The 15,103-nt window shown below is 34.9% G+C and overlaps 1 protein-coding gene across 1 annotated transcript in view; it reads right to left on the bottom strand.

Moving 5' to 3' along the window:
- smchd1 (structural maintenance of chromosomes flexible hinge domain containing 1) overlaps nt 1-15,103 on the bottom strand; it is a 77,863-nt gene that overhangs the window by 30,853 nt on the left and 31,907 nt on the right. The window contains exons 23-33 of the mRNA XM_056462441.1: nt 14,548-14,620; nt 14,328-14,467; nt 13,920-14,054; nt 11,762-11,995; nt 8,923-9,068; nt 8,755-8,840; nt 6,691-6,809; nt 4,746-4,907; nt 4,478-4,606; nt 3,425-3,504; nt 2,071-2,228 (exon numbers count right to left, since the gene is read on the bottom strand). Coding sequence (XP_056318416.1) covers nt 2,071-2,228; nt 3,425-3,504; nt 4,478-4,606; nt 4,746-4,907; nt 6,691-6,809; nt 8,755-8,840; nt 8,923-9,068; nt 11,762-11,995; nt 13,920-14,054; nt 14,328-14,467; nt 14,548-14,620 — 1,462 coding nt within the window. The remainder of the gene's footprint in view (nt 1-2,070; nt 2,229-3,424; nt 3,505-4,477; nt 4,607-4,745; nt 4,908-6,690; nt 6,810-8,754; nt 8,841-8,922; nt 9,069-11,761; nt 11,996-13,919; nt 14,055-14,327; nt 14,468-14,547; nt 14,621-15,103) is intronic.

Genomic DNA, 15,103 nt, shown 5'->3' with positions numbered 1-15,103 from the left:
AACATGGAAAGGGCAGGGCAAAGGGTAGCTCTTTACCTTTATAAAAACAGCCAATAGAGTTTTGTTTGATCACAGCTCTGCCAATGAGAGTGCTTGAGCTCAAGCGCATCAAATTAAAAAGTGGGTGGGGCTTGTTAGACACTAGAGAGCATTTGATTAGTCAGAAGATTTGATGAGAAACTGAAGTATGAGGTGATGTCAAAAAATAAAATAAAAATCATCGATCCATTTAGGTAGAAGTCACAAACTGCAAGCTTTGGATGTTTATATCAGGTTTCTAATCTAAATGTGAGTTTTATCACTGTTTTGGAGCACATTAGCTTATAACTAATCTTAAACTTAAAACTAACATCTAAAAAATTTTATTTTAATTTCACATGACCTTTAAATAACATGTTAAAATAATAACACAATGTCAAAATGTTTTTAGCTTCAATATTTTTTTTATTTTAATGGTCACTATGAGAAGAACAATGGATAATTTACCTCAGATTTCGAAAAAAACATCAGAGGTACTTACTCTTTGTGTGGCTGTGAAATGCTCTCTTTCTCTTATTTGATAGCTAGATCCCATTTTTTATATTATATTTATATATGTATTACAAACTTTACATTTAGATATTTTGTTGTTTACTTTTTAAATCACCCAGGCCGAAACCGCACACTTCCATACTATACAGTATGCTAAAATTAGTATGCGACCGAAGTAGTATGTCCGAATTCATAGAATTCGAAAATCAGTATGCGAGATGTACCTGGATGACTTACTACTCTGGCGAGATTCTGAAGTGCGCATTCCATGCACGCTGTGCTATCCCATGATGCTCCGTGAGAGAATTCATGAATGGGAGTGAAGCGACGTAACTGACACGGGTAGGTCACGTGACCATGACAAAATGGCGGATGTAGTACGTCCGAATTCCATTCATACTGCTCACATTCATACTGTATAGAACGTACTTTTCTAACAGTCGAGTAGTACGTTTAAATTCAAATGCAGTACCTACTGAGTAGTAGGCAGTTTCGGACACAGCCCCAGTCTTCATCCTGACTGGCTGTCTGGAATACTTGATTGTGATTGGTCAGTTACAACATTCCGAGGTATGTTATTCCCAGATAACAACCTCTAAATAACACAGGCTCATCCTAGAACTTTAAATCCCCTTGTCTGTCAGTGAATATATTCAAATCCATATACTTATTTGCATCTGCTTGTTCATTCATATGTATCTGCTTGCCTGTCACGTCACTGTTTTTGACTGTTTGTGAATGAATAAGACGTAGGTTACTGTATCCTGCATCAGCTGTTTTAGTTTCTGTCAGCTTTGTGTTTTTCACTGTTTGGCACCATCATGTGTCTGAATAACCAGTAGGTTAGTGTACACTCCATTTAGCTGTTTTTGTTTCGGTCAGCTTTGCGTTTTTGGCTATTTGGTGCCATCTTGTAACTGAATAATGCGCAGGTTAATGTATTCTCCATAAGCTGTTTTCATTTCTGTCAGCTTTGCATTTAACTGAAGAATTAACGAACTATTAAGGCTCAGAACAATGTTTGTGTCTGATTATTATGTTTTGTTGCAAGCAATTGTATAATAAGCGGGATAAAGTACATCCAGGATAGTTGTTTTCACAGAATAAAGCCCTTTAGTCTTATACAGCAATGCTGCGCTAGACGTTGGGCTGCTGACAAACCTGCTTGGATTTATTCTCCTGTAACAACCTCCTGCATGTACTTTATCCCTAACATTTTAACCTTAGTTAACAGGTACAATCTGGTGAATGCATTTGATTTAAGTGACTGGCAGTTGATGCATGAAATGAATAAAATTGAGCTAAAAAATAACCTAGAACCATAACAATAAGTGTGAAGTAGCATGACATAAAAAATACAGCATCGAAAAAATACACTCTGAGATACGAAAACTAAAATCTATGATATTCCATGGCCTGCACAAAATTGATAAAATTTCCCTGCCTTTGAATATTTGGAATAGACCTTGAATATTGTATTCTGTACTCATATTTAAACCAAGTGCAGACTTTGTTCTGTTCATGTGCATCCACACTCACCTGGAAAGATGCCTCCAGCACACAGAGTGACATGGCTCTCGTATTCAACACAGAGCTTCACAGGTTTATTAGGATCAGGAATCAAATTCAGTCTAATTACGGGACCAGGAATACCCTTCCTGCTAAAAAGGCCCCGAAACTCCAGCGCATGTTCCCCTCTGTGAAAGAAAACGAGACAGAGATTGTGAGGTGAGAGAGCTGTGCATTTAACATGCATTTAATTACTTTCTAACATATGCATTCTATACCATGTAATGCCTAAAATATAGTGCTCGACTTGTAGTGCGCTCACAACATTTGTCATTGAAATATCGCCACAGGTAGTTGGTAGACCTGTGTAAAAAAGGCTTGTCGCCACTGCTGGAAAAAATCCTAGAAGAAACACTGTAGTGTGTAAAAATAAATAATAATAATAACATATACATATTTGGAAATCTATTTAACTTTTTAAATACATTCATACAACATCAATATCAAGTAAATAAATAAATAAAACTGAATAATTGTATTTAAAACAATACGATAAGTGCCTTTTTAAATCCTATTGAATGACAAATACAGTATGATACAGAGAGAATGCAATTAATAAATAATAATGCATTTTATTTATGGGTGTTTATATGACACTCAAGCACACCCACATGAAAAATACTATAGTAACTTACAGTAAATACTATAGTGTTTTTGAATCATACTACAGTCATTTTATTTCTAAAAACAAGACAATAAAAAGTCTTAGTGATTAAAGAATTATTAGATATTCGGACTAGAAGCAAGACAAAAACCTTTTTGCAGTGTAGTATTGACTATAAATTACTGTAGTATTTTTCATACAGGCACCTTACATGCAAATAAAGCACATTTTGAAACAAAACTGTTTTAAAGCATGTAATGAAATGCACTATAATGATGATTTACTGCATTATACAAGTCAGATTGTTTAAAAAAAAACATGGACAATATAGAAAAACATTTGTTTTGATGTATTTGGTAATAATGTAATTAATGCATAGTGAAATTTTCCTCAATTTATTTGTCTCTTAATTCAATTTTATTTTAATGCACTCACTATTGGTCATCTTCAGAAAACAGTAAAAAGAATATAATAAAAATATACAACTTTATATATAACTATACAAACAAGCAAAAAATATATAATAAAACTCACAAACAATATATAAATTAAATTAAATTAATTAAGATATGAACAAATATCCCTTCCTTGGAAGTCTGAGGATTATTTTTTATTATTTGTTTAAAAAAAACTACAGATAATCAAGTAAACCCAAGTTGTTTCAGTCTGTGATAATACTAACAATATAAAAGTATATCATAAGGTAAAGCACATACTTACTTTGGACCACTTATGGCTTCTAAAATGAAGCAAGCTTTTCCCTTTGAATCTACAGGCTGAAATGATACCGAGGACTTTACCTAAACAGAAAAATAGAAAATTAATAAATTAATTAATAAATTAAATTAATAATATTTATATCACATAGTTATTGTATATCTAAATGGCACTTAAATAAAGTTAACCAGTGGACTAATTGAGAGTTTAATATAATGCAATTTTATACTTCATGTTCAAGCAATCGGTAAAAAGTTTCAGAGATCAAAGATTTTCCAAACTGATTGTTGATTTCTGTTTAAGATACCGTATTTTACAGAAATATAAATGCTGTGCAATGTTCAGAAAATGGTCAAATATATATTATTTATATACAATAAATATAAGTAAATTAACAAAATAATTATACTAGTCATATTCAGAAAACTGTTAAGTCAATAAAAATGATTAATTAATTAAAATCAAACGATTCAATCCAAATACAATTACAGTATCACAGTAAAAAATAATACATCTACAGTATAAAGTATAGGTTTAAAAAAAATAAATATAAATAATTTAACAACAAATAATTATGCTAGTCATGTTCAGAAATAAGACAAAAAAGTAAATTAAATAATAATGTATTTTAAATTAAAAATCAAATAAATTATTTAATTCAAATACAATTAAATATATGAATTAATTAAACAAAAATAATTTTACCTAAATGAAAGAAAAACATTTTATACACTTTTTTAATTAAATAAAATATAATGCAACATAATGTTGTATGTATAAATATAAATAAATAAATAAATAAATAAATAAATAAATAAATAAATAAACCGAAAGCATGCTAGTCATATTCAGAAAATGGTCAAAATGTCAACTAAATAAAAATTAATTAATTAATTAATTAATAATAAAATTATTTAATTAAATACAAAGAATTAAAATAATTCATTAAACTAAATTAAATAAATAGAAATAAAATAGATAACAATAAAATAAAACTAATAAAAAAAACATTTTAAATAAAATAAAATACATCATTATGCATTTCCTCAGACCTACCTTCAACTGTGAGGTCCGAGTCTCGAACACAATGTTAACCCGCTGGTCTGGTGAAGGGTTTCCCCATTGGTCACAGAGCTGCATGGTCAGCGGAGTGTCCAAACCATGACCATTCATGACCTGCAGAGGCTGAATTACAGAGAGCAGCTTTAACACAAACACTTAAATCCAAACACTCTTACCCCTCGTCATGGTCTGTGTATGTGTATGTGTGTGTGTGTGTGTGTGTGCGTGCGTGCGTGTGCGCGTGCGTCTGTGTGTGTTTTACCATCTCCAGCTCCTCCAGCAGTTTTATCTGTGCTGGAGCTCCTGCAGTCACTTCAACTCGCACAAACTCCGTCATGTGCTGAAACTGGAAACTCAGCTCTCGTGAGCCTGGAGATCCGGACACAAAGCGGACGCCACAAACAGAAAAACGTCCAGTGCTCGCCTGCAGAAAAGCACAGCAGTCAATGGAGAAGCAAAGAAACGTTCATTTTAATATGCACTATTTGGTAAATATAATAGTGTGTTACCACTGAGCAATTTTAGTGCACTCACTTTTTGGACATGCTCAGTAAAAAAAGGTAAAGCAGAATAAATAATAGAAATTAAATAGAAATACATATAAACAGTAAAATATAGCAGAAGAAAAAAGTATTAGGGCGACACAGTGGTTAGCACTGTCGCTTCATAGCAAGAAGGTCGCTGGTTCAAGTCCCGGATGGGTCAATTGGCATTTCTGTGTGGAGTTTGTGTTCTCCTCGTGTTGGCGTGAGTTTCCTCAGGGTGCTCCAGTTTCCCCCACAGTCTAAACCAGACATGGGCAAACTCGATCCTGGAGGGCCGGTGTCCCTGCATAGTTTTGCTCCAACCCTAATCAAACACACCTGCTTGTAGCTTTCTAGTGATCTTAAAGAGACTAATTAGGGTGTTCAAGTGTGTTTGATTATTGTTGGAGACACCGGCCCTCGAGGATCAAGTTTGCCCATGCCTGGTCTAAACACATGCGCTATAAGGGGAATTGAAGAAACTAAATTGGCCATAGTGTGCGTGTGTGTGTGTGTGCGCGTGTGTGTGTGTGTGTGAATGAATGAGTATGTATGGGTTCTGTGTTGTGGCTGGAAGGGCATCCGTTGTGTAAAACATATGCTGGATAAGTTGGCGGTTCATTCTGCTGTGGCGACCCCTGATGAATCAAGGGACTAAGCCGAAGGAAAATGAATGAATAGCCGCATTTCCACTATCGGGCCAGTGCAAGCCAGGGCTTTAATCGGGCCAGGCTGGGCCAGTAGCCCGGGAGGTTGAGAAATGAGGCCGAAATCATGTCGCGTTTCCACTGTCGGGCTAGTTGCTCGCAGCGCGTCACGCAAACACCGCCCCCAGAACATCCCCCGAATCAAACGTCACACAACCCGTCACACAACCCGCCCACTTCAGCGGGAACAAAAAACTCAAATTATAACCACAAACACAACCTGGCATCACTACGAGAGCTGGAAGCTGGAAAACACCGAAGCCATTGCTTTTTTACTGTTTGTGGTCTGTTGGTGTAAGGCCAGACAGCGATCCCTGGATAAGGACATTCGAGTTCGGCGGCATTTACTTTTTTCTTCTTCTTAGTGAGTTGATCAAGCGCGATAGCAAAACAAATGTAAGGGAAGAAAGCATCTTGTCTCCTCTTTACCTGACAGGAAAACTCAGCCTTTGTACGTAACCCCGCCCCGAAGCCCCAGCTGGCCCTCCTTGGCCCAAGGTATTCGGCGGGCCGAAAAAGGCCGGACGCTGGCCCCAAGGAAGCCCCGCTTTGGCCCGATTACGCCCCGGAAGTGATAGTGGAAACGCGACTGGCCTTGGCTCGCCCTGGCTCGCTCGCTTTAGGCGCGATAGTGGAAACACGGCTAATGAAAAGAAATTCTGAAAAAAATATATAAATAAACAAAAAACATCAAATAAAATAAGCACCCTGAGGAAACCCACACCAACACGAGGAGAACATGCAAACTCCACACAGAAGTGCCAACTGACCACTGAGCCACCGTGCGACCTTAATTAAAATAGTTATAATTATTTCCATATTATTAAGAATTACTTTAACACTAAAATCCCTTCAAAATAGCTGATTCTTTTAGAATTAAAGCAGGCTGCAGTCTGTCTGACTGAATCACTCGCTCTACTGACTCATTCGATTATAAGGTTATTGTAGTAAATACCACATTTACGTGCTTGTTTACCTGCCATTCTACAGCCAGAGCCTCTTTATCGAGACCATCAGCAGAAACACTCAAAGACTTCACACTTTCAGCATCCAGACGGTCTGTTTTATTCCCGTACTGATCCATCACTTCCACATCTGAGAGAGAAACACATGATCATCACTGACCAATCACATATCCCTCCTATCCAATCTAAACTCTTTTGGTCCATATTTCCCAAGTGACGTTTAAAAGGGCGAAGACATTTTTTGCACAGTAGTTCCTATTATATTTTCCTGATGGGGAAAGTCTTATTTCTTTTAGTTTTAGATCTTTAATTTCCCCCGGATGTTGACCTAATCTGAGAATTTAACTGAAAACAAACAGGAAGTGCAGAGTTTGATTTATGATTACAAGGGCAAACAGTTTTGTTTCTGAATGACATGCACAGATGAATTGTTCAGCACAAAACTAGCAATGTGAGCTAACAAAATCAATATGGTTAGTTTTGATTTCATGGGTACTTTAAAGAGCCCCTACTGTGGGTTTTTGAAAATGACCTTCCATGTAGTGTGTCACACAAGTGAAGTGAAATATCCAGCTAAGGCTTAAATCCGAAAGTGGACAGTTTTTAAAACTATTGATTCATCTAAAAAAAAGAGTCGACTCATAGTGGTTAGAATGAATCATCTTCAAAACGAGTCTTTAGCCGTTTCGGCGTGACCTGGCTACGAAACATAAGCCCCGCCCAATTACTGCATGCGCAAACCTGGGAAAATTTAAACCTGCGGCTCCGCCCACTAACCCAGCAGCAAATACAAACAGATCCTTAAGTCATGAGTCATGAAGACGCTGTGCTTACCTGGATATTACTGGAAGTGTTAATATATATATATATATATATATATATATATATATATATATATATATATATATATATATATAGATATATTATATATTAATATAATATATATATTAAGGAAGTGATTCAGCAATCTACACGCTTACAATGAGCGATTCATTCCTTTGTTAAAGGAAGGATCAGAAAAGACTACAGATGTATGAGACTTGTGAGACGAAAGGACAGACAATACACCAGGGGTGCAAAATAAGGCCAGTTTATTAGGCACAAAAGGCAGCCTGCTGCACACTGAGGAACCCCCTGGCTGGGGATGTGATCTCTGGGCAAAGCAGAGTACATGTAAGCCCTGAGAGCATGTAACACTTCACGCAAGATGTGCCACAGCAATGACTGCAAATAGAAATAATCTACAGCTGAGAAGGGAGAAAAGCTCCAAAATGAAAGATATTAATAAAATCAGACCTGGCCCACGACACACTTCATAAGTGTAAGTAAATGGCTGCCTCCTTGTTTTCTCTAGCTTGCAAATGATGTATTTAATTGTGTTTTGTTACTTGTAACCGCTTGTACTGTCTCAGGTTAACTCTTAATATTCTCATATCGCGTCTAATGTCACGTTGAAACGCGATGTGTGCCGCTTTAAGGATTTAAATGCGTTTGTGAGCTCGCGTTCCACTGCCGTTTGTGTCAGCTGTTCCTACACATGTGCAGCGGTCAAGGTTCAGAATAGTTTAGCTTTTGCTGCTGTGTGGATTAATACTGAATGTGTGTCATAGTCAAGAATGGAGCAATATGCTGGTGTTTGACTACACTGCTTTTGGTGGTAAGGTGTCTGAATAACACTGTTGAGTAAGTTTTACTATGAGGCGTGTTTCGGGCGTCCACTGTGATCGGATCCTATACTATTGTTGGAGACCCGGGGGGTTGACAAACCGCGCTGGGCATTTTACTGTTTTGCGCTGAGCGCTGTTGACCAATCACAACAGGCTGTCATAAGTCCAATCAGCGCAGATTAGCTTCGCGCTAAGGAGGGGTTTGGGAACAAATGAGTCGCTGAACGATTCATATGGGAGTCGCTGGGATAATTAGGTAAAAATAAATTCATATAAGACCATAAAAGTGTTTTTCGACGTTGCATGCATATCAGTATCTTGTTGGAGACACATATAACCAAAATATGACCCTTTTTAATGTATAATATGGGCTCTTTAAAAGTATAACGACCATCTGATTTGACTTACATGTGCTGCCTGACAGAACTTCACCCATCTTGACAGTAGATTCGCTGAGTTTGACCCGCAAATGGTCAGGTTCATCTGGACGCGGCCTTCACATAAAAACACACCCACACACATTTAGAAGGGTGTTCAGATGTATAATTAAAAAAGCATGTGTGTCATGGCACTCACACAATGATGAAGGACATGTTGACAGCGTGCTGGTCCTGGAAAGAGACATGGTAGAAATGCTCTCTCTGAGCTTGAGTCGGGACACCCAAACACGGCAGTTTCCCCTGCGCCAGATCCTCTGCGATTAGCTTTGCCGTCCAGTTCACCTATAAACAAACACACAAATCAAGATGCATCATTTACAAACTGCACATAATAAATACTGATAAATTAGTCAAATAATAAAAACTGTAAAAAATAATATACAGTTTAAATCCTACATACAAGACATATAAATCAATACAAATACAATAAATTAATATTATTCTTTTTTGGTTAATCGTAAACACAGACACACACACACACATAATAAATACAATTTATTTTTTTTTTCCCAGCTAGTATTACACCTACCTCAGACTCATGTCAGAGATCATACATCTGAATACACTCACAAATTCTGTTCATCAACTTTCTATTTCAGGAATACACGCTTTCGTCTATGTGTGCATGTAAACTTGTGTTATACGCAAGAATAAAAAGAACAAAAAATAGATAAATAAAACAGAGTAAAGGGGAAAAATATCCAAATATATCTATCAGGATAAATGCAATTTATAATACAATACACAGTAACTGCTACTATACTACATCTACAACTATCATAATTAAAAATATATATATGTTGAATACTATATTACACATTTAATTTGTTAAATTGTTTTAGATTTTGTACAACATAATTATTACTGCATAATATACATTTATACCAACATTGTAAATTATATTTGTATTACATTTTTACAATATTATTATTATTTACGACGAATACTACAACGACGACGACTACTACCAATACTACTTCGACTACTATTACAACTACTATGACTACACGACAACTACTATGACTACTACTACGATGACGACTAATACGACAATGACTATAATGACGATGACTATGAATACTACAACAATGATGACTACTGCTACTACTACTACTACAACAACAACAACAACAACGACAACTACTACTACAACTACTACTACAATTACGACAACTACTAAGATGACTACTAGACTACGACGACAAGTACTACAACTACTACAACGACAACTACTACTATGACTTCTACTACGACTACAACTACGACGACAATTTCATCTACGTCTTATTCTAGTAGTAGTCATCTTAGTAGTGTTCTAAATTATAGACAAAGACTCCTACTACTAATACGATGACAAGTACTACAACTACTACTACGACTACTACTACAACGATGACTACTACTACGACTACGTCATCTACGTCTTTGTCTATAATTTATAACACATTATTTTACAAAAGTAACACACTGCAAAGTGTTAACAGGTATTTGTGTTTTTAGTAGCAGTAAATGATTGTTAACCTATAAATCACAAGACAACCATCGCTGCATGCTATAAAAACAACCAATTCTTTAACATATTTTAATAACTGTAGCCAATCTGAAACTTTTTAGCATATATATAATGTTTACATATGTGTATTTGTTCACTCAAAATTTTTGTAATAAGAAAGCTGACAATATTGCTTTGTTTGGTTGATTATGTAGTGGAAAATTCCTCAACAAATATCTTCTAAGTTTCAGAAAAGAAGCTGGGGTCTTCCACGTTCTCAAGTTTAAGCAGTTTATTGTTACAGCAGAGATGGTCGATCGAGCTCTCTCCTACCCAATGCTCAAAAACTCATAGTTTCTTATCCACAGTTTACCATCAGATATAAAGTAACTTCAAGCCTCTTTCTCGGCTCCAATAGAATCCTAGCTTTTTAATTGGAGGCTGTATGTCTTTGTTGTTTACTGGGAGTCAGAAAAAAACTTGTTTTTTTACATATCTTAAAGGTCATGCTGTAGCTAATGTATACCATGCACTTATCATCATGTGTTTGCATTTGATCTTATTGTTGATGGGGTGAATTTCAGTCTTCAAATCCATCCCAGCAAGGATCAACATTTATCTTTTTTCTCATTAGTTTATTAATATGATTATTTGAATTAGTATTTAATCTTTGAAATGATTTTGACTAATAAATAAAAAGTTAAAACATAACCTAATTAGGGAATGCTCAGTTAAAGTGTCTTTGTCCCTATCTTTGTCTGTCTCAACTCTATTTTCATGAGCTACCAAACCAGGTGATGGAGACCTTTTGAGTGGAACTGCTGGACCTGATGACTGGAAACAACTGTTCCTATTGTTATTTGCTAAGTGTTAGTTATGTCTAAAGTGATATTGCCTATTTTTGTGTGTTAATTCTGTTTAAAATGATTTCCTTTTTGTGCAAGATAGACTTTGTGTAGTAAAAAAATGGCATTTTGGGTGCAGACCGTACCAGTTCCTAACAAGTTTTGATAAGACGGCTGAGAAAGAATACACAGCCTTGATTCAGGAACATATTGTACATTGTGTGTGTGTGTGTGGTTCATTTCACAGGTCTTGGGTCAGCTCTGAAGTGGCTGTCTGACGTTTGTATGCTTGAGATATTGAGATAGAGAGCGGCCTACAAACTTTGTGCAAGTGTTGAAGCTGGCTTCTGCTGATAAAGCTGCAAACTATCTTCAGTAAACTTGTTTTTTTACTGAATCTCTGACTCCAGCTCTTCTTCATCTGACAGACTGGTCATTTTGGGTTAAAACTATTGGTCCCCCTACATTGTTTGCATACTTTCTCAATGATTCTCTTCATGTGTGCTATTTTAGTGAGGGTTTTTTTGTCTTGATCCATACATACACTAAGCAAAAACATCCAGTAACCTCTAATAAACATAACCTAAATGACAGAAGATGCGAAAAACAATACAAATAACACACAATCAAACTGGTACCTTAATTTTGCTGGTTATTTTTGGCTGAAGGGACACCAGTCTGTTGCCCTCGTCATACAGTCTGAAGTACAGGTTTCCCAGTGTGTCTCCTGCTGTCCAATCAATGCGCTCGGAATTCTGCAGCACCATGACATCATCGGAGCCCTCTTCCTGTCTGTACACCTCTAAACGGGATATTCGAGTGCTGGGCAAAACACGCAGCTGACGCTCCACACTTGACACCATCCTGTGGTTCTGTGTGCAAAAAATACAAACTTAAACAAACAAATATTAAAGCACACACACACACACACACACACACACACACCCACACACACACACAATACAACAATTCTCATGATCACATTAAACCAGGTAACAGATATAATCAGTTCAAGCACTTTAAATAATTCACTAACAACTATTTGGAGCATTATTTAATATTATTATTATTATTAATATTATTATTACTACTACGAGGATAAAAATTACATAAAAGATAAAATTACATATTAATATATAATAAAATTATATTTTATTATAATTATTATTATTTTTGATATAATTTAGAGCAGGGGTGCCCAAACTTTTTCTTATAATGGACCAAAAACCAACCTTGATTGAGGGCAGTGGGCCAAATTTATATCAAACCTGTATATATATATATATATATATATATATATATATATATATATATATATATATATATATATATATATATATATATATAACACAAACTTATTACATTAAGCTTTCCATGGGTAATTTCCTAATTTATTTGCTAATATTTAAGCAAACATAGACAATCACAAACAAAACATAACAACAACATAAACAATCCCAGTGTTTGCATGAGTTTGCTCCGGGTGCTCTGGTTTAGTGGTATACATGTGGTATAGGAGAATTGGGTGGGCTAAATTGTCTAAAAAGAAAATGAATGTGAAACAATCCCATTTAAAACACAATGGAGTTCAATGCTGATAAAACTAGTCGAACTGCTCCTGTCTTTCTGTCAAGTGAAAGTATTTTGATTTTAAAAGTCTGATTATTTAACAACATTTAATTGAAACATTTAATTTCAGTTGACTTTTTTTGTAGCTCAGCAATAAAACAAAGAAAAATTCGAAATCACGATCTCGGTCAAAGGTATTCGCCTCAAGCACCTTCCCATTATTCTCCCTCTCTTTTCAGTTGGGACGGTGGGTCAAATCAAAGGTTACCACTGGCCAGCTTTGGCCCACTGGCCCTACTATGGGCATCTCTGATTTAAAGCATGAAAATTTATTTTATTTTTATTATTAATAAACCTAATTTTCATCTTTCTAAAACATGAAGCAAATAATGATGATGATAATAATAATAGTAATAATAATAATATAAAATGGGTAAAAACAGATGATTTAAAATTGAAATTTTTAAAATTACTATTTTGTTTTTATTAATTTTATTAATTTATTTTAATCTTTAATTATTTATATTATTTTACACAATTTTTAAAAATGACAAAATGGTTATGTTTATATTGATCTAAATGTAAATGTACGCTATATGTTTATATGAACTAAATATTTAAATAAAACATAACATTTTAAATTATTAAATGCTTTAAATATAGCACTTTAATCACAATATAACTATATAATAATAATATTAATAATAATAATAGTAATGCTATTAATACTTGGCACAATTTTCTGCTTTTATACAAGCTAAATAAGAAAAAAAACAGGAAACAAAGACTTATCTGACATTTATTACTTATTTGTTACAAATCATATTCGTTTTCGCTGGTTTTTGATTAAGGTCAGTTATAACTGCATTGCCTTTTTTCTTTCTTTTCTCATAAGCTGTAGGTTTCTTTGAATGTTTTGAAGTACCGTATTATTCTTGTAGAGCATCTGTGTTGCTTTTCAGTGTGCTTTAGAAATTAATTTTTTACCTTTAACCGAAATAATACTTGACCTTGAAATACTGATTAAAAATCATAATAATAAAAAACAAATAAATAAAAAAATCCCAGATATATTTTGCAAGCCTAGAAAACATGCAATAACATTTAAAATGCTGTTGAATTAAATACACACGTCACAACATTCTTTTAAAATATGAAATGCATAAAATTCAGAGATATTATCAAAATGGTCCAAAATATACTGTAAATGACGTATGTGTATCTTACAGGGATGTTGAACTTGACAGTAAAGATCTGTTCAGCGTTTACAGTCTTTAGTGACAGTGGTTTGGTCAGCATGAGTCCAGAGCCAGTGTTACTGCAGTCCACATAGTCCACCGGCAGATCAGAAGCTCCCATCACCTACAAACACACATCAAACCACATATTTTACACGACAAATCATCATCAAATCATCATGTGCGACCACCTTTATTGGGTAAATTAACATATTATTCTATAATGGTCAAGGAGACTCATAGCACCCCAATGAGTCTTCATTATTAGTATAATCGGTTGTTATCTGGGAATAACATACCTTGTATGTTGGGATTGATCAATCAGAGTCAAGCATTCCAGAGAGTTGTGTAATAAAACTGAATAACTCTTAAATGTGTGCTTGTCTGCGAGCGTCACCTGGCAGCGGACGGTGAGTTTAGGATGAGTGGTGATATTCTGGCACTCGTCATGTATCTCCACTTTAAAGTTGACCGGTGTCCTGTTCTCAACAGAGAGCACATCTCCATCTGGAAACACCACCAGAGTGTGTGGAGCACCTGTAACATAAACATGATACTTTTGATATTCTGCTTTACAATTCCTCTTTTTGTTACACTTTCGGTTTTCTTTTTCGTACCAGGTTGCAGAGCTATTTGAAAAGACTGAGTGTCCTCCTTCAGCCCCGGGATGCGCACCTTTACTGTGTGCATCTGTTAACAAACAAGCACACGCACAAAGTCAAGTTATATACTAATAGTTTCCCTGCATAAAAATAAACAAACAAAAACCCTTCACGGTTATTTTCAGCAATAGCATGCTTATTATTAACGCTAAATACATCAACACAAATATTACAACAGTCTCCAGAAGCAACAGTACATTAAACAGTTACTCTAAATGCCTTTTTATTGATAAAATGTATTAAAATGTGAAAAATATGATAAAAAAATACTTCAAATATTTTTCTAACCCTGCAAGAACATCGCAAACCCTTGATCAATGCACAAATAATGTTCTTATTATAATAATAATCAGATAACCTCATTGAATATATATTTTATGCATACATATTTTTAAAAAAGTACATTATATTGTCTAATTTGTGCAGATTAACTGTGTATACGCTTGACAGGTGTACTCTACGCACTTTTTACTCATATTTTTCTCCTAGTGATTGTAATGTACAATTGTAA

Source organism: Danio aesculapii, chromosome 7, assembly GCF_903798145.1.
Source record: "Danio aesculapii chromosome 7, fDanAes4.1, whole genome shotgun sequence".
NCBI lineage: Eukaryota > Metazoa > Chordata > Actinopteri > Cypriniformes > Danionidae > Danio > Danio aesculapii.
The sequence above is the reverse complement of the archived record's forward strand: the minus strand, read 5'-3'. Positions and strand labels throughout refer to the sequence as shown.